The following is a 26082-nucleotide window of genomic DNA, read 5'->3' as shown; positions in this document are numbered from 1 at the left end:
ATGTAACTATCAGTGTAACCGTGTAACTGTACGTGTAAGTCAGTGTAACCCGTGTAACTGTCAGTGTAACAGCATATCTGTTAGTGTTACAGCGCAACTGTCAGTGTAACTCGTGTAACAGTCAGTCTAACTGTGTAACCGTCAGTGTAACCGTCAGTGTAACTGCGTAACTGTCAGTGTAACTCGTGTAACTGTCAGTGTAACAGCGTAACTGTCAGTGTAACAGCGTAACCGTCAGTGTAACAGTACAACAGTCAGTGTAACAGCGTAACTGTCAGTGTAACTCGTGTAACTGTCAGTGTAACAGCGTAACTGTCAGTGTAACAGCGTAACCGTCAGTGTAACAGTACAACAGTCAGTGTAACAGCGTAACTGTCAGTGTAACTCATGTAACTGTCAGTGTAACAGCGTAACAGTCCATGTAACAGCGTAACCGTCAGTGTAACAGTGTAACAGTACAACAGTCAGTGTAACAGCGTAACTGTCAGTGTAACTCATGTAACTGTCAGTGTAACTTGCGTAACTGTCAGTGTAACAGCGTAACTGTCACTGTAACTCATGTAACTGTCAGTGTAACTCATGTAACTGTCAGTGTAACAGCGTAACTGTCACTGTAACTCATGTAACTGTCAGTGTAACTCATGTAACTGTCAGTGTAACAGCGTAACTGTCAGTGTAACTCATGTAACCGTCAGTGTAACAGCATATCTGTCAGTGTAACTCGTGTAACTGTCAGTGTAACAGCGTAACCGTCAGTGTAACAGTACAACAGTCAGTGTAACAGTCAGTCTAACTCGTGTAACTTAGTTTTAGACACGTTACTTGGTCCGTAGGTGCTGCTGTCCTTCTTCCTCTTCCTGCAGATGGACGACAGGACCGACGCCATGTGGCTGAGCAGAATCAGCGGCGGCGGCAGAATGGGCTTGTCGTGATACGCCATGATGAAGTGATAGCGCTGATACTTCCACACCAGGTTAGATATGGACTTCACCTGCAGGTACACGTTACTGCAGAGAAACGGCACGGTCAGTTATCATGACGAATGGAGAACACGCGCGGGCGGGCGTAGCGGCGGGTCACTCACTTGAAGAAGGCGATGAGCAGGTTCACCATCAGTATGTACTGGACGAACAGATAGACGGCCTGCAGCAGCGGCGTCAGCCACACTCCCGTGTCACACAGCTGCTTAGCGTGATCCTCGCTCGAGTTCGCACACACTGCAAACACACACGTCACATGTAACTGAGGCTGATGACATCACTAGCATTACTATGTGCTACATACAACTTTTCATTTTAGCAATGCTGAAATCAACATCAACTAAGATGAATAAATTCTGTAGAAGTATTTTTCATTGTTAGTTCATGAGAGTTAACTAATGTTAACAAATTAAACCTTATTATAAAGTGTTTTCCGTTAATTTAATGATGTTTTAGCAGATCTTAGGGTTCGGGTTGGTTAGGGTTGGTTAGTTTTTCCCCCCCGTTACAGTCACGAGAATTTGGAAAGGGTTTAAAAGTGTTTGATTGTAATGTTAGATAAATGTTGTGTTAACGCTAGTTTTGTGTTGTTCTGTGTGCGAGTCTCCAGGGGTTTACCGTCAATCTCGTACGCATAAACTTCACCGTACATCATCCAGTAGGGCTGGAAAACCACATCTTTGGCCAAAGTCCATGAAGGCTCCTCATTTGGGTACAAAATGGCTTTACGAGGAACTCCGAAACTCAGCAGCACAACAGCCATAATGACCACGATATAGAACATGTTGGCCACCTGTGCAAAGAGCGAACAAACACGCCGATCGACAACACGCATGAGCTCACCAGCAGTGATGGGGAAAGTTATTTTTAAAAAGTAAGGTTATGATACTGTTGTAATGCGTTACTTGTTACATTATAAAAGTGGTCAGATTATGTAATGCCTGTTACATGTAATGCATTACTTGTTACATTAAATAAATAATCTGATTACATTATGCCCGTTACTTGTAATGCGTTACTCGTTACATAAAAAAGTAATCTGACTACGTAACGGCTGTTACTTGTAATACATTACTTGTTACATTATAAAAGTTATCTTATTACGTAATGGCCGTTACTTGTAACATTAAAAAAGTAATCTGATTACATAATGCCATTACTTGTAACGCAACACCCACAACACTCTTCACAAGCGCTCACCATCTTCCCGATCATCATGACGTACGGCCCCGCCTGCTGATTGACAGCCAGAATATCCAGCAGCCGCACGTACCAGAAGATGATGTTCAAGCAGTAAACGATCCGGCCCGCGACAGACACGCTAGGATCGCCGAAGCGCAGACCGAAGCCCACGAAGAACATTAGGATGGCCAGGAAGTCAGAAATGTTGAAGTAGTCACTGAACCACACTTTAATCTTCTGACTGATTTTCCCTCCTTCAGACATGAACATCTAGAGAGGAAACACACAATACAGACCATCATCAGAAGGCAGGGTTAACGCTCAGCTGAAACATTTCTGATCTGCCCCACTCAAACATCTGAGCACACACACACAGACCTCTCGTATCTTCTCCACCGCGAGCGTGAAGATGTACAGAATGACGATCCACTCCTGAGGAGACGGAAGGGGCTCCATTTTCACCAACACCACGAATGAATACAGCATCAGGAACCCGATATAAAAGAGCTGCAACACACAAAACTATCATATGAAAACAGTGTTGAGCATGAAGAGTGAAGCTTCACTAGGGCTCAGACCTCCTCACAGACACACAGCAGATCACGTTCAGTCAGTCTTCATGAAGGGTCAATCATACCGTTTACAGAGACTAATATTATCACAATCAAGAATCACAGAGAGACGGGGAATAAAGTAAACACAGACCGCATCATAGTCTCCTGGATTTAGATCAAATGTCTATGAAATCCATTTGATTTTGTCACCAAATTCTGTGTTAATTTTTCTGTGTTCTGTGTTTTATGATAGTCAACAAAAAAACGGTGATAATCAAATGAATTCAATAACTATTTTAAATTATAACCAAATGAAACAATTCCTTTACTATAGTGCATTGCATTTCTGTCATAATTTTTTCAAGTTAAACCAATCATTTATTCTGTGGTTTCTAGTGAAGAAGTGAGTTTCTGTGTATTAGATTTAATGTACTTTTGATTTATTAATCCAAAAATGGCCAAATTCTGTGACCTTTGCTTTACAGTAAATTCTATGACTAGATTTTCTGCATCACAGAACTCTAGGTATCAGTTGTGTGTTTGACCCGATTGCACAGTTGCTCAAGAATTGTTTACTGCGATCAAAGAGTCATGATGAATCATATCACACACACACACACACACACACACACACACAACAATCATTTGCTTTTCAGAAAATCTTTAATTCACATTCACCTCAACACACTTCAGCTTATGAGAAACAACAGATGAATGATCAACCAGCGCTGCGCGCACACACACACACACACACACACACACACGGTTGAAATGTCACTAGTAAACCTTCCACTAGTTCTGAGATGTTTATCTGTGTAACACAGTGAGTTTATGCAGGAACGAGTGTCTCTGATACTATCGCATGGGAACAACAATCCAGAACACTTATTAAAGAGTTGGACATGACAGACACACACACACACACACACACACACAGAGAGCGTGAGAAAAGAGTCATACGTACCGTGTTGAACCAGAACTTGACGATGGGCGCGTGGTAAAAGGCGTAGAACTTGCGAGTGATGGGTAATCGGCGCGAGCGGACGTGGACCTCCGATTCACATTTCATTTCTGCGTTCTCGTTCAGACGCACTTCCTTAAACACATCCTGACACACACACACACACACACACACACACAGCTGTCAAAACACTGCAATGCAGATGTTCTTCCTCAGGGGTTCTGCCTCGTTTTCCAGCACAAATACATACAAATTATTAAATCAAGACACATTTACTGAAGATATTACGTCTTGTTTATTGAACAATTTATGAAAATTAAGTTTGTGCTTAAAACAAGAACTAATATCTGTGAGTGGAGTCAGAAAAATAAACCTAATTCAAAGGGAAAACAAGATTATTTTTGTTCTTGTTTTAAGCACAAACTTTTTTTTAGTAAACAAGGCTCAGTGACGTTCTTCCTCAGTGTTTCGGTCTCGGTTTCCAGCACTAATATCTAAATACCTAACACATTAGCTGGAGAAGCGAAATGACTGAAGATATTAAGTCTTGTTTACTGAAAAAAGTGAGTTAATGCTTAAAACAAGAGCTAATATCTGTGAGTGGGGTCAGAAAAATAAAATAAACTTAATTTAAAGGGAAAACAAGATTATGTTTCTGACATTGGCAGATATTAGTTCTTGTTTTAAACCTAAACTCACTAAATTTGTACAATTTTCTCAGTAAACAAGTCCTAATATCTTCCTTCATTTTGGTTCTCCAGTAAATGTATCTTGATATAAGAATGTTTAGATATTCGTGCTGGAAAACGAGACAGAAACACAGATGATTTGTTCCAGTGCGATTGTGCAAGAACACTTGAACACACACACTTGTGTAAAGATTGACAGTTTTCTGAGGATCAGTGGGCAGAGCGACGGCCAAGGCACGTTATCAGACGTGGAGTGTGTTAAACATCTCCTCAGGGTTTGCGTTTACCATCTGTATGTCGTCGGGGTTCTGCAGGTTGTGCTCGCTGTCCTCCATGCTCTGGTGGGCGTCCTGAGACTGGGGAATGTGGGACATCTCCGCTTTGGTCTTGTACTCCAGCAAGAGGATGGCAGGAGGAACGAGGATGCTCAGGATCACCTGCACACACACACACACACACACACACACACACACACACACACACACATAAACCAATGCATTCTTACACTTCGGATAAAGGCGTCTGCTAAACAGGGATGCGTATTATTATCATCAGTATTATAGTTCATTTTTTACATTTCAAACTTGTAATTAAGTTGAATTCTTCTTGGTGTTTCTCTGCACTTCTACAGAATAAACGTATATCTGCAACTTTTCCATTTCGGCAAGGGCTGGAGTTTGGATTTGTACTGTTTTTTTATTCTTTTATGTAATTGGTATATTATAGGAGCCTATTTGATGATGGGTATGTTTTACTTTAGATCAATGTTTGTGTTTCTGAGGCTCTCATGATTGCATGCAGCATCACTTGTAGCCAAACACAGTCGTGAACGGTACTATATTTATATCGTCATTGATATTGTTATCGCAATGAATACCAGAAAATTATGTGTTTTATCGTACTTCTGCGGGGCATATTTGGCGTGTGTGTGTGAGACGCCCTCTGGTGTTCAGAGGGATATGTGGTGTGTGTGTGTGTGTGTGTGACGCCCTCTGGTGTTCAGAGGGATATGTGGTGTGTGTGTGTGTGTGTGGCCCCCTGGTGTTCAGATGGAGCAGCGTTTACTACCGATCAGCCGTGCATAAAATAATCGCAGCCTTTGCCAAATCGCATGCGGTTTCATTGCGATTAATTGTGCAACCCTACCAGAAATCAGCGCGCTGTACCTTGTACCAGGAGTTCTTGCGCATGTTGAGGCGCCCCATCCACATGTCGGACAGCAGCATCTGTGTGCAGGTGTGAGCCACGAAGGGCCGGAGCCGCGACGACACCGCCAGCTTCAGACACGTGGAGTTGCTCCAGTTCTTCAGCTCGTACGTCAGCAGCTTCATGGCCATCGTCTCGTCCTGCCGGAACGACTGCTCCAGCAGATCCACCGCCAGCGTGCCGAACTCACTGACACACACACACACACACAGTCATCACTACAGCACTTCATACCGTACAGCTTCACAGTAATGAACAGAATCAATAATGCACATCATCAGATATGAGATCATTCAGATTCAGCAGCTCTGAAAGACAATAGAGTCATTATTCAAGTCAGGGTTATTTCTATAGCGCTTTTTACAACACAGAGAGTTTCAAAGCAGCTTTACAGAGATAATAATGCAACAAAGTTTGTTTCCAGAGGAAAATAGCATCACAGTCCAGCTTAAGTAAGTTCAGTGATGTTTCATTTTTGTTGTGAAAAAGTTATTAATGTTCATTTATATATATATATATACCAGTGGCGACAAAGACGAAAAAAGGCAACAATTCAGATCGATTCTGTTCAAGTTTTTGACACCACAGGTCAGATTCACTTTGAGCTTCATTTCCAGCATTTGACTCTGATTCTCGGACTGATCGTGACTAGGGCTGGGAAGGGCTTGAATTTTAACGATTCCGATTTTGATTCTGCTTATCGATTCCTAACCCTAAGATTTAAAAAAAAACGTAGATGTAATTTTCATTTAGTCTTATTGCAAAAGATTTAATTGTTGCTGAATATCATAAACAAAAATCAACAGGCTAAAGAACACTTACACAAGGAGCGTTTGCCTGTGAAAACACACTAGAAAAACAACTAGCCGAACTAATATAAACTTCAAGCTTCATTAAAGACAAGTAAACACTCTGTAATTAATTCTGCTGTCACTTTAAGAGCTGCACGGATCCAATATACTGATACACATCTGTGAAAAACACAGAAAACAGAGTCTCTCGCGCTTAAGTGGTTTAAAGTCAAACTGAAATGTTCACAGAGGAATCAATAAGAGGAATCGAAATGTTAATTTTATAACAAGTATCCGATTCCTGACCTCAAGTATTTTCGATTCCCAGCCCCGACCGTGACTCACTTGGAATACTCCTTCAGCTCCTCCGAGGTGTCGTCCACCACGTCGCTCTTCTTGGCCTCGTAGCCCATGGAGCGCAGCAGTTTGCAGGCCACCAGGGCTTTGGCGGTGGACTCCTCTCCGTGCTGCCAGAAGAACAGGGACATCTTCTGCCTCTTCATGAGCACGGCCCACACCAGCAGCTCGTTGAACGGGTACGGGAAGCGTCGAGTCTCGGGATCGTCGATGTCCACCACCTCCTCTCGGCTCTTCTTCTTCTGCTGCTCTGACGCCGAGTCCGGCTGAGGGACGACCAGACGGTTAGAGCAGAGATACACACACACACTCACACACTCACTCGCTCACTCGCTCGCTCACTCGCTCACTCGCTCACACTCGCTCTCTCACACTCGCTCTCTCACACTCGCTCTCTCACACTCGCTCTCTCACACTCACTCTCTCACACTCACTCTCTCACACTCACTCTCACACACTCACTCTCTCACACACTCACTCTCTCACACACTCACTCTCTCACACACTCACTCTCTCACACACTCACTCTCTCACACACTCACTCACTCACTCACTCGCTCGCTCGCTCACTCACTCGCTCACTCGCTCACACTCGCTCTCTCACACTCGCTCTCTCACACTCGCTCTCTCACACTCGCTCTCTCACACTCGCTCTCTCACACTCGCTCTCTCACACTCGCTCTCTCACACTCGCTCTCTCACACTCGCTCTCTCACACTCGCTCTCTCACACTCGCTCTCTCACACTCGCTCTCTCACACTCGCTCTCTCACACACTCACTCTCTCACACACTCACTCTCTCACACACTCACTCTCTCACACACTCACTCTCTCACACACTCACTCTCTCACACACTCACTCTCTCACACACTCACTCTCTCACACACTCACTCTCTCACACACTCACTCTCACACACTCACTCTCACACACTCACTCTCACACACTCACTCTCACACACTCACTCTCACACACTCACTCTCACACACTCACTCTCACACACTCACTCACTCTCACACACTCACTCTCTCACACTCACTCTCTCACACACTTACACTCACACTCACACTCACACACTCACTCTCTCACACACTCACTCTCTCACACACTCACTCTCTCACACACTCACTCTCTCACACACTCACTCTCTCACACACTCACACTCGCTCTCTCACACTCACACTCACACACTCACTCTCTCACACACTCACTCTCTCACACACTCACTCTCTCACACACTCACTCTCTCACACACTCACTCTCTCACACACTCACACTCACTCTCTCACACACTCACTCTCTCACACACTCACTCTCTCACACACTCACTCTCTCACACACTCACTCACTCTCTCACACACTCACTCACTCTCTCACACACTCACTCTCTCACACACTCACTCACTCTCTCACACACTCACTCTCTCACACACTCACTCTCTCACACACTCACTCTCTCACACACTCACTCTCTCACACACTCACTCTCTCACTCACTCACACACTCACGAACCCCCCGCGTTACCTTGGGCTTGTAGGGCTGAGCCGTCTTGATGAAGTGATTGTGTCGGGTTTTCTCCTTTTTATCAGCCTGAATGCTGAAGGACTCATGGGAACTGCTGGCCGTGTGTCGCCCCGATCGCTGAGAGAGAGAGAGAGAGAGAGAGAGAGAGAGAGAGAGAGAGAGAGAGAGAGAGAGAGAGAGAGAGAGAGAGAGAGAGAGAGAGAGAGAGAGAGAGAGAGAGAGAGAGAGAGAAGAGTGTTATAGAATGTATAGATTCACTTTTTTGAGCTTCAAACTGATAATTGCAATTCAGTGCCATTATAAAGCTGGGAAGAGCCAGGATTTTTTAATATGACTCTGATTGTATTCGTCTGAAAGAGATGGCTTGAGGGAGAGTAAATCATGGGCTAATTTTCATTTTAAAGTGAACTCCTCAAAGGGAAGGACTCAAAGGGATTGGACTAAAGAGTGTTTGGGAACGTCTGCATCCAGACAGCAGATTCCCATATTCCCAGTGTGAGGTCTGATTTACCCGGCTGTTCCCGTGCAGGTTGTTGTAGATGATGCGGAAGCGTTTGCGTGTGTAGTTGCAGCGATACGTTCCTCCCATCAGGAACTCGATCACCAGACCCACGTCGATCAGCGTGATCTTATAGTTGGGCGGGAGGTTTCCCTGGAGGACACACACACACACACACAGAGAAACTCAACGTCTCCCTCTTACAGCCACTGGTTTGGAGAAAGACACACACGTGTTGCTCCTCTTTACCTGTTTGACGTCTCTCACCAGGTGATAAAGCGTTGGGTTGGTGGGTGTTTGTTTCTGTGAGAATATTAATGTTCAGAAGTTCAGTTTACACTCAAGAACAACATATCTTCACAAGTATCATTTGAGGTGTGTATATATATATATATATGAGTGTGTGTGTACCGTGTTGTAAAGCTCCTCCAGACGTGTAATCGTGAGGAATCGGTGCATACTGACGCCATTCTCTATCAGTAGTTTAACAAACTCCACACGGTCCATCACTAACGCATCCAACATCGCCTGCTCCAGAGAACCAACCTACACACACACACACACACACACACTTACTTTAAGAGTGTCACACTTTAACCAAATGCTCAGAACTATCATTCACAGTGCAGTTAAACTTAGAGACAGTTCACACAAAAATCATCAGCAAAGAAGATATTTTAAGAAACGTCAGTGTTTTTTGTCCATATAATGTAAGTCAGTGGGGTCCAATGTCTGATCCCCATCGTTTATCAAAACATCTCTTATATTTCACAGAAGAAAGAAACAAAATCATTGTTTTTGGGTGAACAATCCCTTTAAAAAAAAACATTAAAATTATTATTATTTTATTTATTTTTCTCCACTTTGTTTCATTTTTTAAACCAAATAAACGTACAAAAATTAAAAGCTAATGATTAAATGTTAACATAACTCTATAAAAAAAAATGCTACATTAGACCGTATAAATAATTTAGAAATTAAGCAAATCAAAATAAAACACTTTATAAAAATGTATTAAATCGTTAAAAAAGTAAAAAAGTTTGAAAATGTATTAAAAATCAAATAGTGATATATTATTGTCACAATCCCTTAAATAGATCATAATCCCACAGTACTAGTGTCATGTTATAGTTAGTGTATCAGAATGTGCTGTGAGAGGTCAGGAGGTCATCTGTGTGTGTGTGTGTTTACTACAAACACTAAAACAAGTGTTTATCTGCACACACACACACACACACACACACACACACACACACACACACACACAGGTACGAACCAGCAACTGTTGTCCGTAAACAAACACGTGGTCTTTAGCGATGTCCACACGATCCCACGCCAGAGTCAAGACCAGCTGATCGAAGGCCGTCACGTTTGTGCCTGTGAACACACACACACACACGCACACGTGATGATGTCAGAGGACATGTGATGAGTCTGAATCTTGTGAGTTTAGACTTTGATAAAGTGTTTCTCCTCAAACTGACGTGAAGTAAATGTTTGAGCATCTGAACGTGTTTCATCACCCACTGCATTCAACATCATCATTTACTCTAAAAACACTTCATTCATCTTCAGATCATAAAGAGAATTTTAATATTCCCGTCAAGTGTGTTTGTGTGTGAGTGTGTGTGTTTTTATCGTTCATCAGCTGGAGAAATCATCATTCTGAGAGTGACTCCAGTGATATCATTCCTCTGTCTCATCGTGACTCTGCTATTCGGGTCTCGGTTAGTTCATTTGGAAACAGAAAACGCCTGCATTGTCACACACACACACACACACACACACACACACACACACACACACGGGTCGTTCCACACTGACCTTTGAGCAGAGCCTTCAGGATCGCCACATCGATGTCCTGATGGTCCTCAGAGCCCACAGGAAACACAGTGATCTGAGACACACACACACACACACACACACACACACACACACACAGGTGGTCAAACACGTGTGTCACTCATAAACCAGACCTTATTGAGTGAGTGAGTGTGTGCGCAAGTGAGTGAGTGTGTGCGAGTGAGTGTGTGCGCGAGTGAGTGAGTGAGTGCGCAAGTGAGTAAGTGGGTGTGCGAGTGTGTGCGCGTGCGAGTGAGTGTGTGCGAGTGAGTGAGTGAGTGAATGAGTGTGTGCGAGTAAGTGAGTGTGTGTGCACGCGAGTGAGTGAGTGAGTGAGTGTGTGCGAGTGAGTGAGTGAGTGTGTGTGCGCACAAGTAAGTGAGTGAGTGAGTGAGTGTGTGTGCGAGTGAGTGAGTGAGTGTGTGTGCGCACAAGTAAGTGAGTGAGTGAGTGAGTGAGTGTGTGTGCGAGTGAGTGAGTGAGTGAGTGTGTGCGAGTGAGTGAGTGAGTGTGTGTGCGCACAAGTAAGTGAGTGAGTGAGTGAGTGTGTGTGCGAGTGAGTGAGTGAGTGTGTGTGCGCACAAGTGAGTGAGTGAGTGAGTGTGTGTGCGAGTGAGTGAGTGAGTGTGTGTGCGCACAAGTGAGTGAGTGAGTGAGTGTGTGTGCGCGCGTGAGTGAGTGAGTGAGTGAGTGTGTGTGCGCGCGCGAGTGAGTGAGTGAGTGTGTGTGCGCGCGTGAGTGAGTGAGTGTGTGTGCGCGCGCGAGTGAGTGAGCGCGCGAGTGAGTGTGTGTGTGTGTGTGTGCGCGCGCGAGTGAGTGTGTGCGTGAGTGAGTGTGCGCGCGCGAGTGAGTGAGAGTGTGAGTGAGTGAGTAAGTGTGTGAGTGAGTGAGTGAGTGAGTGAGTGAGCGCGCGAGTGTGTGAGTGAGTGAGTGAGTGAGCGCGCGAGTGTGTGAGTGAGTGAGTGAGTGAGCGCGCGAGTGTGTGAGTGAGTGAGTGAGTGAGTGAGCGCGCGAGTGAGTGAGCGCGCGAGTGTGTGAGTGAGTGAGTGAGCGCGCGAGTGAGCGCGCGAGTGAGTGAGTGTGCGCGCGCGAGTGAGTGAGTGAGCGCGCGAGTGTGTGAGTGAGTGAGTGAGCGCACGAGTGAGTGAGTGAGTGAGTGAGTGAGCGCGCGAGTGTGTGAGTGAGTGAGTGAGCGCGCGAGTGTGTGAGTGAGTGAGTGAGTGAGCGCGCGAGTGAGTGAGTGTGCGCGCGCGAGTGTGTGAGTGAGTGAGCGCACGAGTGAGTGTGTGCGAGTGTGTGTGCGAGTGTGTGTGTGCGCGTGTGCGTGCGAGTGAGTGTGTGTGTGCGCGTGCGAGTGAGTGAGTGTGTGAGTGAGTGTGTGTGTGTGTGTGTGTGAGAGTGTGTGTGTGTGTGTGTGCGAGTGAGTGTGAGTGTGAGTGTGAGTGTGTGTGTGTGTGTGTGTGTGTGTGTGTGTGAGTGTGAGTGTGAGTGTGTGTGTGTGTGTGTGTGTGTGAGTGTGAGTGTGAGTGTGTGTGTGTGTGTTCACCAGCTCTTTGTTCTTCATGCACTCCATCAGCGTCTGGAACAGATGCAGCGCGTCACTATGGCTGAAGTTGAACGTTTTCTTGATTGTTGCAATGATGTCGGCCTCAACGCCATCAGGCAGTGCGCTAAACACACACACACACACACACTGTGTCAAACAGTCTTTAAGATCTGAATCATTCAAACATCATAGAATAAGTGATTGATTGATCCTTTATGCATTACATTTCTGCAACAGAATCACAATAAAAAAGCATCTAGATTCGCTCGCAGAAAATGCCGGTTCTAGAGCAAAGAGATTTTAACGAGCAGTAAATGATTAAATCACTAACGTATCATGATACCAACAAACAGAATATATACTGATGTTTCTCCAATCGTCCAATCGAGTGCTTTCATCACAGGCTCTCTTGAACCGTTGTTTTGAACAGATTCTTTTCAGTTCTTTTGAGTTGGTGAGTCTGAACAGGACTGGTGATGTGTTCATTTAACAACATGATGTGTGTGTGTGTGTGTGTGTGTGTGTGTGTGTGTGTGTGCGTCGTACCCGTCCTGCTCCGTCTGCTTGTGCACGTATGCCAGTATGTCCGCGGCACGCCCCGTGCCCTCACACACCACCACCGGCACCGGCGGGCTCTCCTGCAGATACTCCAGCACCGTCAGGATCACGTTTGGACCTCCTTCAAAGATCAGAGCCACGACAGGGACGCCCTGACCGATGCCTGCACACACACACACACAGAGTGTGTGAGAGAGTGTGAGTGTGTGTGAGAGTGTGAGAGAGTGTGAGTGTGTGTGAGCGAGTGAGAATGTAAGCGTGTGTGAGAGCGTGTGTGAAAGTGAGTGTGCGAGAGAGAGAGAGAGTGTGAGTGAGTGTGATTGAGTGTGAGAGTGTGTGAGAGAATGTGTGTGTGTGTGTGTGTGTGTGTGTGTGTGTGTGTGTGAGAGAGAGCGTGTGTGAGAGAGTGTAAGCGTGTGAGAGATTGTGTGTGTGTGTGTGTGTGTGTGTGTGTGTGTGTGTGTGTGTGTGTGTGTGTGTGTGAGAGCGTGTGTGTGAGAGCGTGTGTGTGAGAGCGCGTGTGTGTGAGCGCGTGTGTGTGTGAGCGTGTGTGTGTCTCACGTGCGTGTATTCTCTGCAGGTTAATGTGTTTCTCCAGCTCTCTCCTGAGTTTGACTTCAGCTCCATATTTCCCGACGGTCCCATCATCCACCAGGATGAAGTGAGAGTGGAAGTTATTGAGCACGTTGAGTTTACTGAGAGGATTCAGCAGGGTTTGATACGGCGCTACCACCTACACACACACACACACACACACACACACACACACACACACACACACACACACACACACACACAAGGACAAGTCTTGAGCTTATTCATGATTCTTCTGCTCATTTATTTGATCAAACATGCACTAAAAATCACAAAATATTATTATAATGTAAATCATCTGTTGTCTATGTGAATATACAGTAAAGTGTAATTTATTCCTGTGATCAAAGCTGAATGTTCAGCATCATTACTCCAGTCTTCAGTGTCACATGACCCTTCAGAAATCACTCTAATATGATGATTTGAAGCTCAAGAAACATTTATGATTATTATCAGTGTTGAAAGCAGATATTTCATTTCTCAGGATTCTTAATGAATAGAAAGTTCTAAAGAACAGCATGTATTTTAAATTAAGAGTCTTTTGTAACATTATAAATGTCTTTACTGTCCCTTTTTAACAACTGAATGCATCCTTGATGAATTAAAAAGATACAGCGTTCCCAAACACACAAAAAATTATCTAATGAAATCATCACTTCAACTCAGTGTATGAATATTACATGTCATCAAATCAAACCAGTCCTGAATACAGGTTTCAATTTCTTTATTTTTCTCTCTTGGTTCTGTGTTCAGAGAGATACATAGGTCACTCATAAGACTCATAAGTGTGTGTGTGTGAGTCTCACGTCTCGTCCGATGAGGTCGTTCCTGTTTTCGATCACTCCCCAGGGAGCGATTCCCACAGTGCAGATCTTACGCGCTGATCTGGAAAGATGTTCCTTCAGAGCATCACCCACATGTTTGGCCACACCTGGAAAACACAGCGAAAAACACACAGTCGTTACAGTGACCCTCGAGGGGTCGTGACCTCTCACTGCAGCGCGTGCGTGTGTGTGTGTTTAGAGACGCTGTGTGTATGTAAACACTAATAAAGCACTTCGACCTGATCTTTAAACTCAAATGACTGTCATTATGATGAGAGTTAATCCTGTAACTGCTGCTGTGAACAAACATACACACACACACACACACACACACACAGCTTAAGAAACCCACTCTAAATCCAGCACTTTTATAAAACTACAGACTGGTATCCCTTCTTCCAATCATTGCTAAAATACTTGAACGAGTCGTCAACCAGTTCTCTACCTTTCTTACACACAACAACCAATCTGGTTTCAGAAGCGTCACTCAACTGAGTCTGCCCTGCTCTGAATGTGTGTGTGAGAGAGCGAGTGTGTGTGTGAGAGTGTGAGTGTCTTAGGGGGACTTATATTAAAATGTTTTCAGCTGACAAAAAAGTTTTGGAGTCGACCATTAGTTTTGCTAGTATCTTGTGTTTTATAAGGTTGATCAGTGAAACCAGTTGTAAACAATGTTCTTCCTTTGTTTTCCAGCATTCTTAAATCAAAATACATTTACTGGAGAAGCAAAATGACTGAAAAATTGCTTAGCATGAAGCGGGTTTGTGCTTAAAGGGATAGTTCGGCCAAAAATGATATTTAACCCATGATTTACTCGCCCTCAAGCCGTTCGAGATGCATATGTCAATCTTTTTTCAGACGAACACATTTTCAGTTATTTTAGAAAATGTCTCAGATCTTTCAGTGGTTATAGTGTGAAGCTATGGGGTCCACCTCCTCCAAGTCCCAAAATGTGCATGCATCCTTCACAAAAGTAATCCATCCGGCTCCAGGGGGAAAATCCAGGGTAATCCGTGCGGTTTTGTCATAAAAATATACATATTTAAAACTTTATAAATGAAAATAACTGGCTTCCGGTGGCGGTCGACACGCGTTCACGGAGATGGATGCTGGCGTATGACGTAGAACGAACGTAGAGTTTTGTTTTGCTCTGCTCTCTGGCTGCGCTGTCACGTTCGTTCTATGTCACGACGCTTCCTTAAATATCATTTTTGGCCGAACTATCCCTTTAAAGAACAAATATCTGTCAATGGGGTCAGAAAAATAAACTTAATTTAAAGCACTACAAGAAAACTATAGACTGTCTATAAACTATATATATATATATAAATAAAACACACACACACACACACACACACATACATAAATATGTATACATTTATATTCATCACTAGTGTCTGTCATTCAGAAACATGGTTTTTCCCATCACTGCTATCATCTAGCTACTGGAGTGCCTCAGGGCTCAGTGCTGGGACCACTTCTCTTCTCCATCTACATGTCATCACTGGGATCTGTCATTCAGAAACATGGTTTTTCCCATCACTGTTATCATCTAGCTACTGGAGTGCCTCAGGGCTCAGTGCTGGGACCTCTTCTCTTCTCCATCTACATGTCATCACTGGGATCTGTCATTCAGAAACATGGTTTTTCCCATCACTGTTATCATCTAGCTACTGGAGTGCCTCAAGGCTCAGTGCTGGGACCTCTTCTCTTCTCCATCTACATGTCATCACTGGGATCTGTCATTCAGAAACATGGTTTTTCCCATCACTGTTATCATCTAGCTACTGGAGTGCCTCAAGGCTCAGTGCTGGGACCGCTTCTCTTCTCCATCTACATGTTTTCCCATCACTGTTATCATCTAGCTACTGGAGTGCCTCAAGGCTCAGTGCTGGGACCTCTTCTCTTCTCCATCTACATGTTTTCCCATCACTGTTATCATCTAGCTAATGGAGTGCCTCAAGGCTCAGTGCTGGGACCTCTTCTCTTCTCCATCCACATGTCATCACTGGGATCTGTCATTCAGAAATATGTTTTTTCCCATCACTGTTATCATCTAGCTACTGGAGTGCCTCAAGGCTCAGTGCTGGGACCGCTTCTCTTCTCCATCTACATGTTTTCCCATCACTGTTATCATCTAGCTACTGGAGTGCCTCAAGGCTCAGTGCTGGGACCGCTTCTCTTCTCCATCTACATGTCATCACTGGGATCTGTCATTCAGAAACATGGTTTTTCCCATCACTGTTATCATCTAGCTACTGGAGTGCCTCAGGGCTCAGTGCTGGGACCACTTCTCTTCTCCATCTACATGTCATCACTGGGATCTGTCATTCAGAAACATGGTTTTTCCCATCACTGTTATCATCTAGCTACTGGAGTGCCTCAGGGCTCAGTGCTGGGACCTCTTCTCTTCTCCATCTACATGTCATCACTGGGATCTGTCATTCAGAAACATGGTTTTTCCCATCACTGTTATCATCTAGCTACTGGAGTGCCTCAAGGCTCAGTGCTGGGACCTCTTCTCTTCTCCATCTACATGTCATCACTGGGATCTGTCATTCAGAAACATGGTTTTTCCCATCACTGTTATCATCTAGCTACTGGAGTGCCTCAAGGCTCAGTGCTGGGACCGCTTCTCTTCTCCATCTACATGTTTTCCCATCACTGTTATCATCTAGCTACTGGAGTGCCTCAAGGCTCAGTGCTGGGACCTCTTCTCTTCTCCATCTACATGTTTTCCCATCACTGTTATCATCTAGCTAATGGAGTGCCTCAAGGCTCAGTGCTGGGACCTCTTCTCTTCTCCATCCACATGTCATCACTGGGATCTGTCATTCAGAAATATGTTTTTTCCCATCACTGTTATCATCTAGCTACTGGAGTGCCTCAAGGCTCAGTGCTGGGACCGCTTCTCTTCTCCATCTACATGTTTTCCCATCACTGTTATCATCTAGCTACTGGAGTGCCTCAAGGCTCAGTGCTGGGACCGCTTCTCTTCTCCATCTACATGTTTTCCCATCACTGTTATCATCTAGCTAATGGAGTGCCTCAAGGCTCAGTGCTGGGACCTCTTCTCTTCTCCATCCACATGTCATCACTGGGATCTGTCATTCAGAAATATGTTTTTTCCCATCACTGTTATCATCTAGCTACTGGAGTGCCTCAGGGCTCAGTGCTGGGACCGCTTCTCTTCTCCATCTACATGTTTTCCCATCACTGTTACACTGATGATGACACTCAAATCTAACTCTCATTCCAGCTGGATGATCCTACGTGAGCTGCTCACATCTCAGCCTGACTAACATTTCTTACTGGATGAAGGACCATCACCATCATCAACTAAACTTTATGAAGACAGAACTGCTCGTGTCTCAGTTAACTCAACACTACACCACAACTTCTCCATTCAGCTAGTTTCATCATACACAACTGTATGGATGGACAGCCAGGAACCTTGGAGTTGTGATTGATGATCAGTTGAACTTCACAGAACACATCGCTAGAACTGCCAGTCCTGCAGATTGCCTTTTACAACACCATGAGGATCAGGCCCTTCCTAGCAGAGTTACACAACTCTCTCCAAGCTCTTGTTCTATCCAGACTGCACTATTGTAATGCTCTCTCCTTCCAGCATCTGTCAAACCTCTGCAACTGATCCAGATGCTGCAGCAAGAGTGTGTTTATCGAGCCGAAGAGAACCTCATAAACCTGCACTGATGTTTTCCTACAGAACAACCACTGGCTCTGTTCCTCTATACCTAAACTCACTACTTCAGACCGACGTGTCTCCAGAAGCTTGTGTTCTGCAGGTGAACAGTGTCTCGTGGTGCATCATCCCAAAAAGACACAGAATCACTTTCACAGACCTTCACCTGGGCTGTTTCCTGCTGGACTAACTGGGACTCGTCACAGCACTTGCATATTGTTGCCCTATTGTTAGTTTAATTGCTTCTATTGCTCTCCTCATTTGTAAGTCGTAAATGTAAACAAACTCCGCGAAACCCAGTGTGTGTGTGTGAGTGTGTGTGACCTGTGTTGACCCCTCCGGTCAGGATCCAGGCCCCGGTGGTGACGGCAGCTTTGATCAGGCCTTTTCCCACCACCTGTTTGATGCGCGGGTGCAGGTCGAAGTTCTGGATTCCCCCGTGAACGCTGATGACGATCTTCGGCAGCTCCATCTGCCACTCCTTCAGCATGAGCCGCAGGACGGCCTCGGGGCGCGAGTCGTAGGACAGGCGCAGATACTGCGGAGACACGACAATCAGTGTGTGTGTGTGTGTGTGTGTGTGTGTGTGTGTGTGTGTGTGTGAGTGAGTGAGTGAGTGAGTGAGTGTGTGAGTGAGTGTGTGAGTGAGAGTGTGTGTGAGTGAGTGTGTGAGTGTTCATACCTTGGCTCTGTATGAATGCGATCCGCCCTGGAAGTTGATGACTCCGTAAGCATCAGTGGGACTCTCCTCCGTGTGTTTCTCCACACTCCACTGCTCCAGATCCGGCTCGCCCTCGGACACGCGCACGTCTGAGTATTTCACCGCCAGTGTGGCCGTGAAGCCCACATGCTGTCGAACCAGCCGCCCACAGCAGCATCTACACACACACACACACACATCAGCACCCACTCGGAGTGTGTGAAGCGTCTACATGTCATGTGTGAGGACACTCACCGCACCAGTTGCTGGCAGATCTGGCATCCCGGGAGGCATCTGCAAAACACAGCTCACATTTCATAAATGTTCGATTGTGAACGCCACGCTGTTGCTAAAGCTAATGCTAAAGCTAAAGAGTGGTTGGCAGGACGTTTAAAAACTGGTGCTGGGCAACGATTAATCGCATCCAAAATAAAAGTTTGTGTTTACGTAATATATAAGTGTGTGTGTACTGCGTGTAATATGTTTTGCATATATAAATAGACTAGTTCATAGAGACTGAGTTTAAGCAACTGGTCTCTAGCAGTGTTGTGTACTCGAGACTCGGACTCGAGTGAGCTGGTCTCGACTACAACACTGGTCTCTAGATTCGTAAGTGTGTGTGATTTTCCACTGAAGTTTGACCCGGTCATGATCAGGTGTAAGAGTGTGTGACGCACCTGTGCGGGTCCTTCGACACGGGCAGAATATAGACACATTCCCTCCTGGTGAAAGTGTGTTCGATCCAGGACTTCTGGGACTGCAGGAGACAAGCAAGATCACAGACACGTCACTCAAGACATCGCACTGACGTCCAGTCACACAAAAACAATCATTTCAGTGGTGGATATCAGTGAACTTTCCACTGCAGTTGCACGGCTAACACGCTACTGAAGTCATTTCTTTATTTAAAGGGTTAAATATTAATATTCAAGTTGTGACTTAACAGACAATTTGATGTAGAGCGACTGTAACGGATTACTGAGAACAAAAACAGGGCGGGGCTTTGTTCTAACTGTCGGTTGTTGACTGGATGTTGAGATGTGGGCGTGTCACTCAAAACGGAGGCGGGTCTGAATGTGAATGTAAGGAAGGGGCGGAGTTTAAGCGGACTAAACGATTGGAGAATAAGAGAAGACTAGAAGATCCAGTCCGGGATGAAATGTTCACAATAAGATCATTAAGTTTTATTTGACAAAAATAGATCCATTTCATGCACACGTTAAAACGTGGCCTCTGTTCATGTGCTGAATGAAACACACACTGCTTGTGCTTGGTGTGAAAGAGAAGCCAAACTACGTCATTACATCAAGGACGCTGTACACAAGTAACAAAAATGTCCTTAAAAATCAATATAAAATGTATTTATTACCATGAACTTCACAAGTCCGACAATAACACAATCAGCTGAAGAGAAGGACATTCTGCATGAGCGGCAGAGCTGATTTACAACAGTTTGACTGATTTTAACCTTTAAAGTTAATTTGCCATTTATACTGCTGCCCTAATTATGTGCAGTTGTATGAATGGCCACATGTTCTTATTTACATAAACCGTAGGCGGAGTTTGGACCAGAGCCAATGATTTTGTCTGAGCTATGAATACATTTTGTAAATTAAAAATTACTCATTTTATTTGTCTTATCTTATCATTTTAGTGTATCGAATGTTTAGGCTGATTTTTCGAGGGCGCCGCTTAAACAAGCCTCTCAGCTGCTGTTATTCTGGACATCAGAAGAAGAAGTTTAATACTTACTTTACTAATAAAACCAAAATAAATCTATAGTAATTTTTGCTTATGGTTTAAACTGAATCGTCGAAGGTCAGAAGCAAGTACACTGGTCAATAAAGTGAGATTAAATGCATGTTGTATTTAAGATATTTAGTTATTGGAGGTTTGCACAGTATTCTGATTCTGCATTCACTGATTTTATTCATTTTGAGGAATATTTCATCTTTTTTGTGCAAGTACTGATGTAAATGCACGTTCACATTTAGTCTAGAACTACAATAACCATCATGTTTACACACACACACACACACACACACACACACACACACACACACACAACACCTCTGAGGACAGGAGAGCTGTCAGTCAATAAATGTATAAAAATGTAAGTTGCGTTACTTATTTGAAAAAGTAACTCAGATATTTTGTTGTTCATTTTAGTCATGCGTTACTTTACTAGTTACTTGAAAAAGTAATCTGATTACATAACTCAAGTTACTTGAAATAAATCACTGCAATGCTTCATTAAAGACTGAGGAGTCGTCAGTGGTGTTTTTAGCCGTGAAACACTGAAGCACAGAAGAGCGTCGGCATAAACACAGTATCGTGTGTCTCGGTCTGCCGTCGGCTTCAGGCTCGGTGAGAAGCTCAAACTCTCTAACGTGAGCCGTATGAACACCTGATGATGTCATTCTGATCATGTGACGCATCAGTAATGAGGTCTGTCATCGCCACGACACGTTATGAGCTAGAGAGTTTACAGATCCTAAACATCACCTTTACCTGCATATACTCACATAAACCTCAGATAATAGCAGCAGACCTCCTCTAGCTGATGCTCCTCCAGCTCAGAGCTGCGACTTTAAGACCTTCAGATATTAGACACTTTAACATCAGCTGTAACTCACTAAACTACCGGTTACCTCAGAACTGAACACTGGTTAAACACTAATCATAAGGTTTACAGTAATGACACAAACAGCAGATTACACCTGATCTCCAGAAACACCCAGAGCCACGACTCACGAACACACTTCATCTGAGATCTACAGCAAACTCACACATATGATCTGAGAGGTTCTGCTTCCCATTCAGTTATGAAAACGTTATTTCTGAATGTTCAAACCAGTTTTTTTTTATTATGAACATTAAGGGAACATTCCATTCTTCAAACGTTACTTTTAACGTTTAAGGGTCAATGACGTGACGCCTACATTTTCAGTCCGATTGCATTTTTTCAGGCAAAAATGGGTTTAAATGCATAAAGATACTGTATATTTGTAGTACCTCTCCCATGTATGTACTCACTTTAACTTTTCAAAAACCTTTACTTATTTTATAAATTTTTTTGTGATTTAAAGTGTCAAAACATCATGTGGTGCGACCGTCCGACCATAACTTCTGTTTTGAAAACGTCTTTGAAATTACTCTGAATTTATGCAAATTTATTTTCTGCACTATTTGGCATGATTTCCAAAATGTTTTGTAATCCTTTAAAAAAAAATTCAAAGCATTTGTATTTATATTTCCATCATAATATACAAACAAACTTTGTCCGATGATGTCCATTTTATGAAATATCATGTGGTGCGACCATCAAGGAACTACCATTTTGGGACTTTTATGTTGAAAACTATTCAAACACAGGAAGTTACATCATAAACCAATTTACCAAGGACCCATGGAAGCAGGTTTGTAATTCTCTCAAATTGGAAAAAAAAATAAACCTCTGTAATGGTTGGTATGTAGTTGCCACATTTGGATGTCATGTGGTATGACCTCAAAAAAATTTAATATTAAAGTTATTTCTACAAATATATATTTTCATTATAAATTTCATAGTGACCTTTTTTGGCAAGCTTGCTTGTTTTGTTTAGGTGGCCAATTCTGTGCCTGTAAATTATGACTGAATTTGAAAATATCATGTGGTGCGACCAAATATCATGTGGTGCGACCACTGCAGACTGTTTTCCATGATAGATATATGTCCTAGATTGGCAGTTTTATACTTTTATATTCAATTGACGGTTTATATATATATATATATATATAAAAAAAAAAAAGTACTTTACTTTAGTATCATTTGGAATAGATTTTTATGCAATTTAGGATTTTTTTGATATATTTCAGATATATATTTGATATATTTGATATAAGACAGTTTATGTTTACTCTTTGTACAATATGAGAAAAATGCAAAAAAAAAAATTAGAGCATGTAATTTCAGTTTAGCAATAATGCATTTATTAGTAGTGTATTTATTATTGCCTATTTATTTATTTAAAACTATTTCAATCTATTTTACCAGATGCCACTGCCAAGCTAAAAAATTCTGACCCTGCAGCAAGAGCAGAGTACCTTGATAGCAGAAGAGTGAAATATTATTACAGTTTAAAATATCTGTTTTCTATGTGAATATATAGCAAACAGTAATTTATTCCTGTGATCAAAGCTGAATTTTCAGCATCATTACTCCAGTCTTCAGTGTCACATGATCCTTCAGAAATAATTCTAATATGTAACCCTAGACCACAAAACCACTCAATGGGTCAATGTCACATGGGTCAATTTTTTTAAATTGAGATTTATACATCATATGAAAGCTGAATAAATAAGCTTCCATTGATGTATGGTTTGTTAAGATAGAACAATATTTGGCCGATACAACTGAACATCTGGAATCTGAGGGTGCAAAAAATCGAAACATTGAGAAAATCGCCTTTAAAGTTGTCCATTTATGTTTGCGATATTGCTATATTCACTCACAACAATAAATGTTTTATAAATTTACGGTAGGACATTTACAAAATATGAAACATGATCTTTATTTAATATCCTAATGATTTTTGGAATAAAAGAAAAATCGTTAATTTTGACCCATACAATGTACTGTTGGCTATTGCCACAGATACCCTGTGCGACTTGTGACTGGTTTTGTGATCCAGGGTCACTAATGATTTGCTGCTCAAGAAACATTTCTGATTATTATCAATGTTCATATTTTTGTGGAAACTGTGATACATTTTATATGTCAGGATTATTATATGAATAGAAAGTTCAAAAGAACAGCATTTATTTGAAATAGAATCTTTCGTAACATTATAGCCTAAATATCTTTACGGTCACTTTTTATTAACTGAATGTGACACTGAATGTGTCCTTGATTAATAAAAGTATTAATTACTTTAAAAAAAAAAAACTATTGACCCCAAATGTTACCTGTATACAATACTTTTATGAAATAATTTATATCTATAACATTATTATTTGTTAGAAAGAAATTCTAAGTCAAGTTAAATTAAATGGTGCACTTGTGTTTGTGATGTGATTTTTATACAAAACATTTTTTATAAAGTGTTTATGTTCAGGAAAATTCTGTGAAATTTGTATAAAATCTGGTTTAAATCTATTTTTTTATATACAATGTATTGTTCATTGATCTCTTTAAATAGATTTTTAACTATATAAGGTCTTCGTGTCATTTGGAGCGACCACTTATCATGTGGTGCGACCAATAAAAGCAATCACTGTATTCAATTTAAAATAAAATCTCTTATTCTGTGGCTGAAATATGAATCACTGATACAGTATGATTTAGGGAATGATATTTTTAAAAACATTTCTATCAGTTTTATGTGATTTACAGGAAAAATAAGTCTGTTAACTAGATTTAAGAAGGCAACTCAGAAATTATAGAACAAAAAAATGAGATCATTATTTACAAAAACTCACAAGAAATGCAAATACAAAAAAATGTTTAAGCATGTTAAGGAAATTAATTAATTTGAAGATAAATCACGGTCGCACCACATGACATTTTTTAAGGCTACGGACAATTCATCTAGTTGAAAAAACACTAAAATCACTTAAATTAATTTTTTTACATGAATTTAGGTGTACACAACATCCTTAATGTTTGAACAATTGCAACAGGTTTTTTTTGTTTTTGTATTTTAAAATTGGCCTGTCGAAAATCCTTATACGTCATTGACCCTTAAATGTCCAACTAAACGTTTCAGAAATGTTCCATGAACAAAGTATAAATGTTTTTGTGCTAATGTTCTGAAAACATTATTAAAGACCAGATAACTTTGAACAAACGTTCTATTATTGTTACTGCAAGAACTAGCAATTCTGCAAGAAATTAGAGCTAAACTGGTGCTGACAACAGTCACTTTTGTCTAAAACAATGCTTTATGTTCATAAAAACATCTCAATAACATGCATTTATAATGAAATGTAAGATCCTGCCCTCACTGACTCCCTCTCATGACTTTCCAAACCTGTATGAAACATTTTGAAGAACGCTGGGAATCAAACAACTTTGGACCCCATTGACTTCATGCATTGACAGAAAAACATGTTCATTTCTCAAAAACCCTCTATATTTCGCAGAAGACGAAGGCGAGTAAACGACGACGGAACTTTAAAGCGATCTCAAACAGCTCTGGCAACAGGATTTAACAGCAGGGATCTTTAATTAAATTTCCCAGAGTTCCTCCCGTTCCCAGCGAGAGGATTACACACACACACTCCAGCAGAAACCCAAAGTCAGAAACAGAGAGATTGAAATGATGTCCGTCTACCTCACACTCCTCGTCATCATCTTCATCTTTCTGACGCAGCAGCGAGTACAGAAACATCACGAACGAGAGAGAGAGAGAGAGAGAGAGAGAGAGAGAGAGAGAGAGAGAGAGAGGGGCGAGCTACACTGGGTTTCTTACCACAGTTAATCAGCAGGCGGTCGAGACAGGAGTGATGAATGATTCTGACGGAGGACAAGAGTATTAGAAAACAGGAGAGAGAGAGAGAGAGAGAGAGAGAGAGAGAGAGAGAGAGAGAGAGAGAGAGAGAGAGAGAGAGAGAGAGAGAGAGAGAGAGTGTATGTGAGTGTGTGAGTGTGAGTGAGTGAGTGAGTGAGTGAGTTATTAGGATTATATAAATTATCCTATTTATTAGGATAGATTGTGTTTATTTATCTATTTATATTTACTATGCTACGTATGACATGATCTATACATATGTTTTGTTTGTTTTATTATTTATATATAATATGTTGATGCTTTGGCAACATTGTGTTACACAGTCATGCTAATAAAGCTGAATTGAATTGAATTGGAGTGAGTGAGTGAGTGAGTGAGTGTGAGTGAGTGTGAGTGAGTGAGTGAGTGAGTGAGTGAGTGAGTGAGTGAGTGAGTGAGTGAGTGAGTGAGTGAGTGAGTGAGTGAGTGAGTGAGTGAGTGTGAGTGAGTGAGTGAGTGAGTGAGTGAGTGAGTGTGTGTGTGTGTGTGTGTGTGTGTGTGAGTGAGTGAGTGAGTGAGTGAGTGAGTGTGAGTGAGTGAGTGAGTGAGTGAGTGTGAGTGTGTGTGTGTGTGTGTGTGTGTGTGTGTGAGTGAGTGAGTGTGTGTGTGTGTGTGTGTGTGTGTGTGTGTGTGTGTGTGTGTGTGTGTGTGTGTGTGTGTGTGTGTGTGTGTGAGTGAGTGAGTGAGTGTGAGAGAGAGAGAGAGAGAGAGTGTGAGTGAGTGAGTGAAAGAGAGAGAGTGAAAGAGAGAGAGTGAAAGAGAGAGAGTGAGTGAGTGTGTGTGTGTGTGAGAGTGAGAGAGTGAGAGAGTGAGTGAGTGAGTGAGTGAGTGAGTGAGTGAGTGAGTGAGTGAGTGTGTGTGTGTGTGTGAGTGAGTGAGTGTGTGTGTGTGTGTGTGCCCTTGTTTATATTACATTGTGGGGACCAGCCAGCGGTCCCCACTTTTCAAAAGGCTTATAAATCACACAGGATGAGTTGTTTTGAGAAAGTAAAAATGCAGAATGTTTCCTGTGATGGGCAGGTTTAGGGGTAGGGTTAGT

At 42.6% G+C, this 26082-nt stretch overlaps 1 protein-coding gene across 1 annotated transcript in view; it reads right to left on the bottom strand.

Annotated features, from left to right (window-relative positions):
- trpm7 (transient receptor potential cation channel, subfamily M, member 7) overlaps positions 1 to 26082 on the bottom strand; it is a 59147-nt gene that overhangs the window by 23030 nt on the left and 10035 nt on the right. Inside the window, exons 2-24 of the mRNA XM_084408763.1 lie at positions 19191 to 19270; positions 18769 to 18807; positions 18496 to 18691; positions 18138 to 18351; positions 14090 to 14214; positions 13251 to 13422; positions 12678 to 12852; positions 12132 to 12255; positions 10568 to 10640; positions 10020 to 10120; positions 9155 to 9289; positions 8993 to 9046; positions 8756 to 8896; positions 8245 to 8361; positions 6709 to 6986; positions 5533 to 5761; positions 4654 to 4803; positions 3681 to 3824; positions 2541 to 2669; positions 2181 to 2432; positions 1599 to 1773; positions 1085 to 1217; positions 823 to 1007 (exon numbers count right to left, since the gene is read on the bottom strand). Coding sequence (XP_084264889.1) covers positions 823 to 1007; positions 1085 to 1217; positions 1599 to 1773; positions 2181 to 2432; positions 2541 to 2669; positions 3681 to 3824; positions 4654 to 4803; positions 5533 to 5761; positions 6709 to 6986; positions 8245 to 8361; positions 8756 to 8896; positions 8993 to 9046; positions 9155 to 9289; positions 10020 to 10120; positions 10568 to 10640; positions 12132 to 12255; positions 12678 to 12852; positions 13251 to 13422; positions 14090 to 14214; positions 18138 to 18351; positions 18496 to 18691; positions 18769 to 18807; positions 19191 to 19270 — 3421 coding nt within the window. The remainder of the gene's footprint in view (positions 1 to 822; positions 1008 to 1084; positions 1218 to 1598; positions 1774 to 2180; positions 2433 to 2540; positions 2670 to 3680; positions 3825 to 4653; positions 4804 to 5532; positions 5762 to 6708; positions 6987 to 8244; positions 8362 to 8755; positions 8897 to 8992; positions 9047 to 9154; positions 9290 to 10019; positions 10121 to 10567; positions 10641 to 12131; positions 12256 to 12677; positions 12853 to 13250; positions 13423 to 14089; positions 14215 to 18137; positions 18352 to 18495; positions 18692 to 18768; positions 18808 to 19190; positions 19271 to 26082) is intronic.

This window comes from Rutilus rutilus, assembly GCF_951802725.1.
Source record: "Rutilus rutilus genome assembly, chromosome: 5".
Taxonomy (NCBI): Eukaryota; Metazoa; Chordata; class Actinopteri; order Cypriniformes; family Leuciscidae; genus Rutilus; species Rutilus rutilus.
The sequence above is the reverse complement of the archived record's forward strand: the minus strand, read 5'-3'. Positions and strand labels throughout refer to the sequence as shown.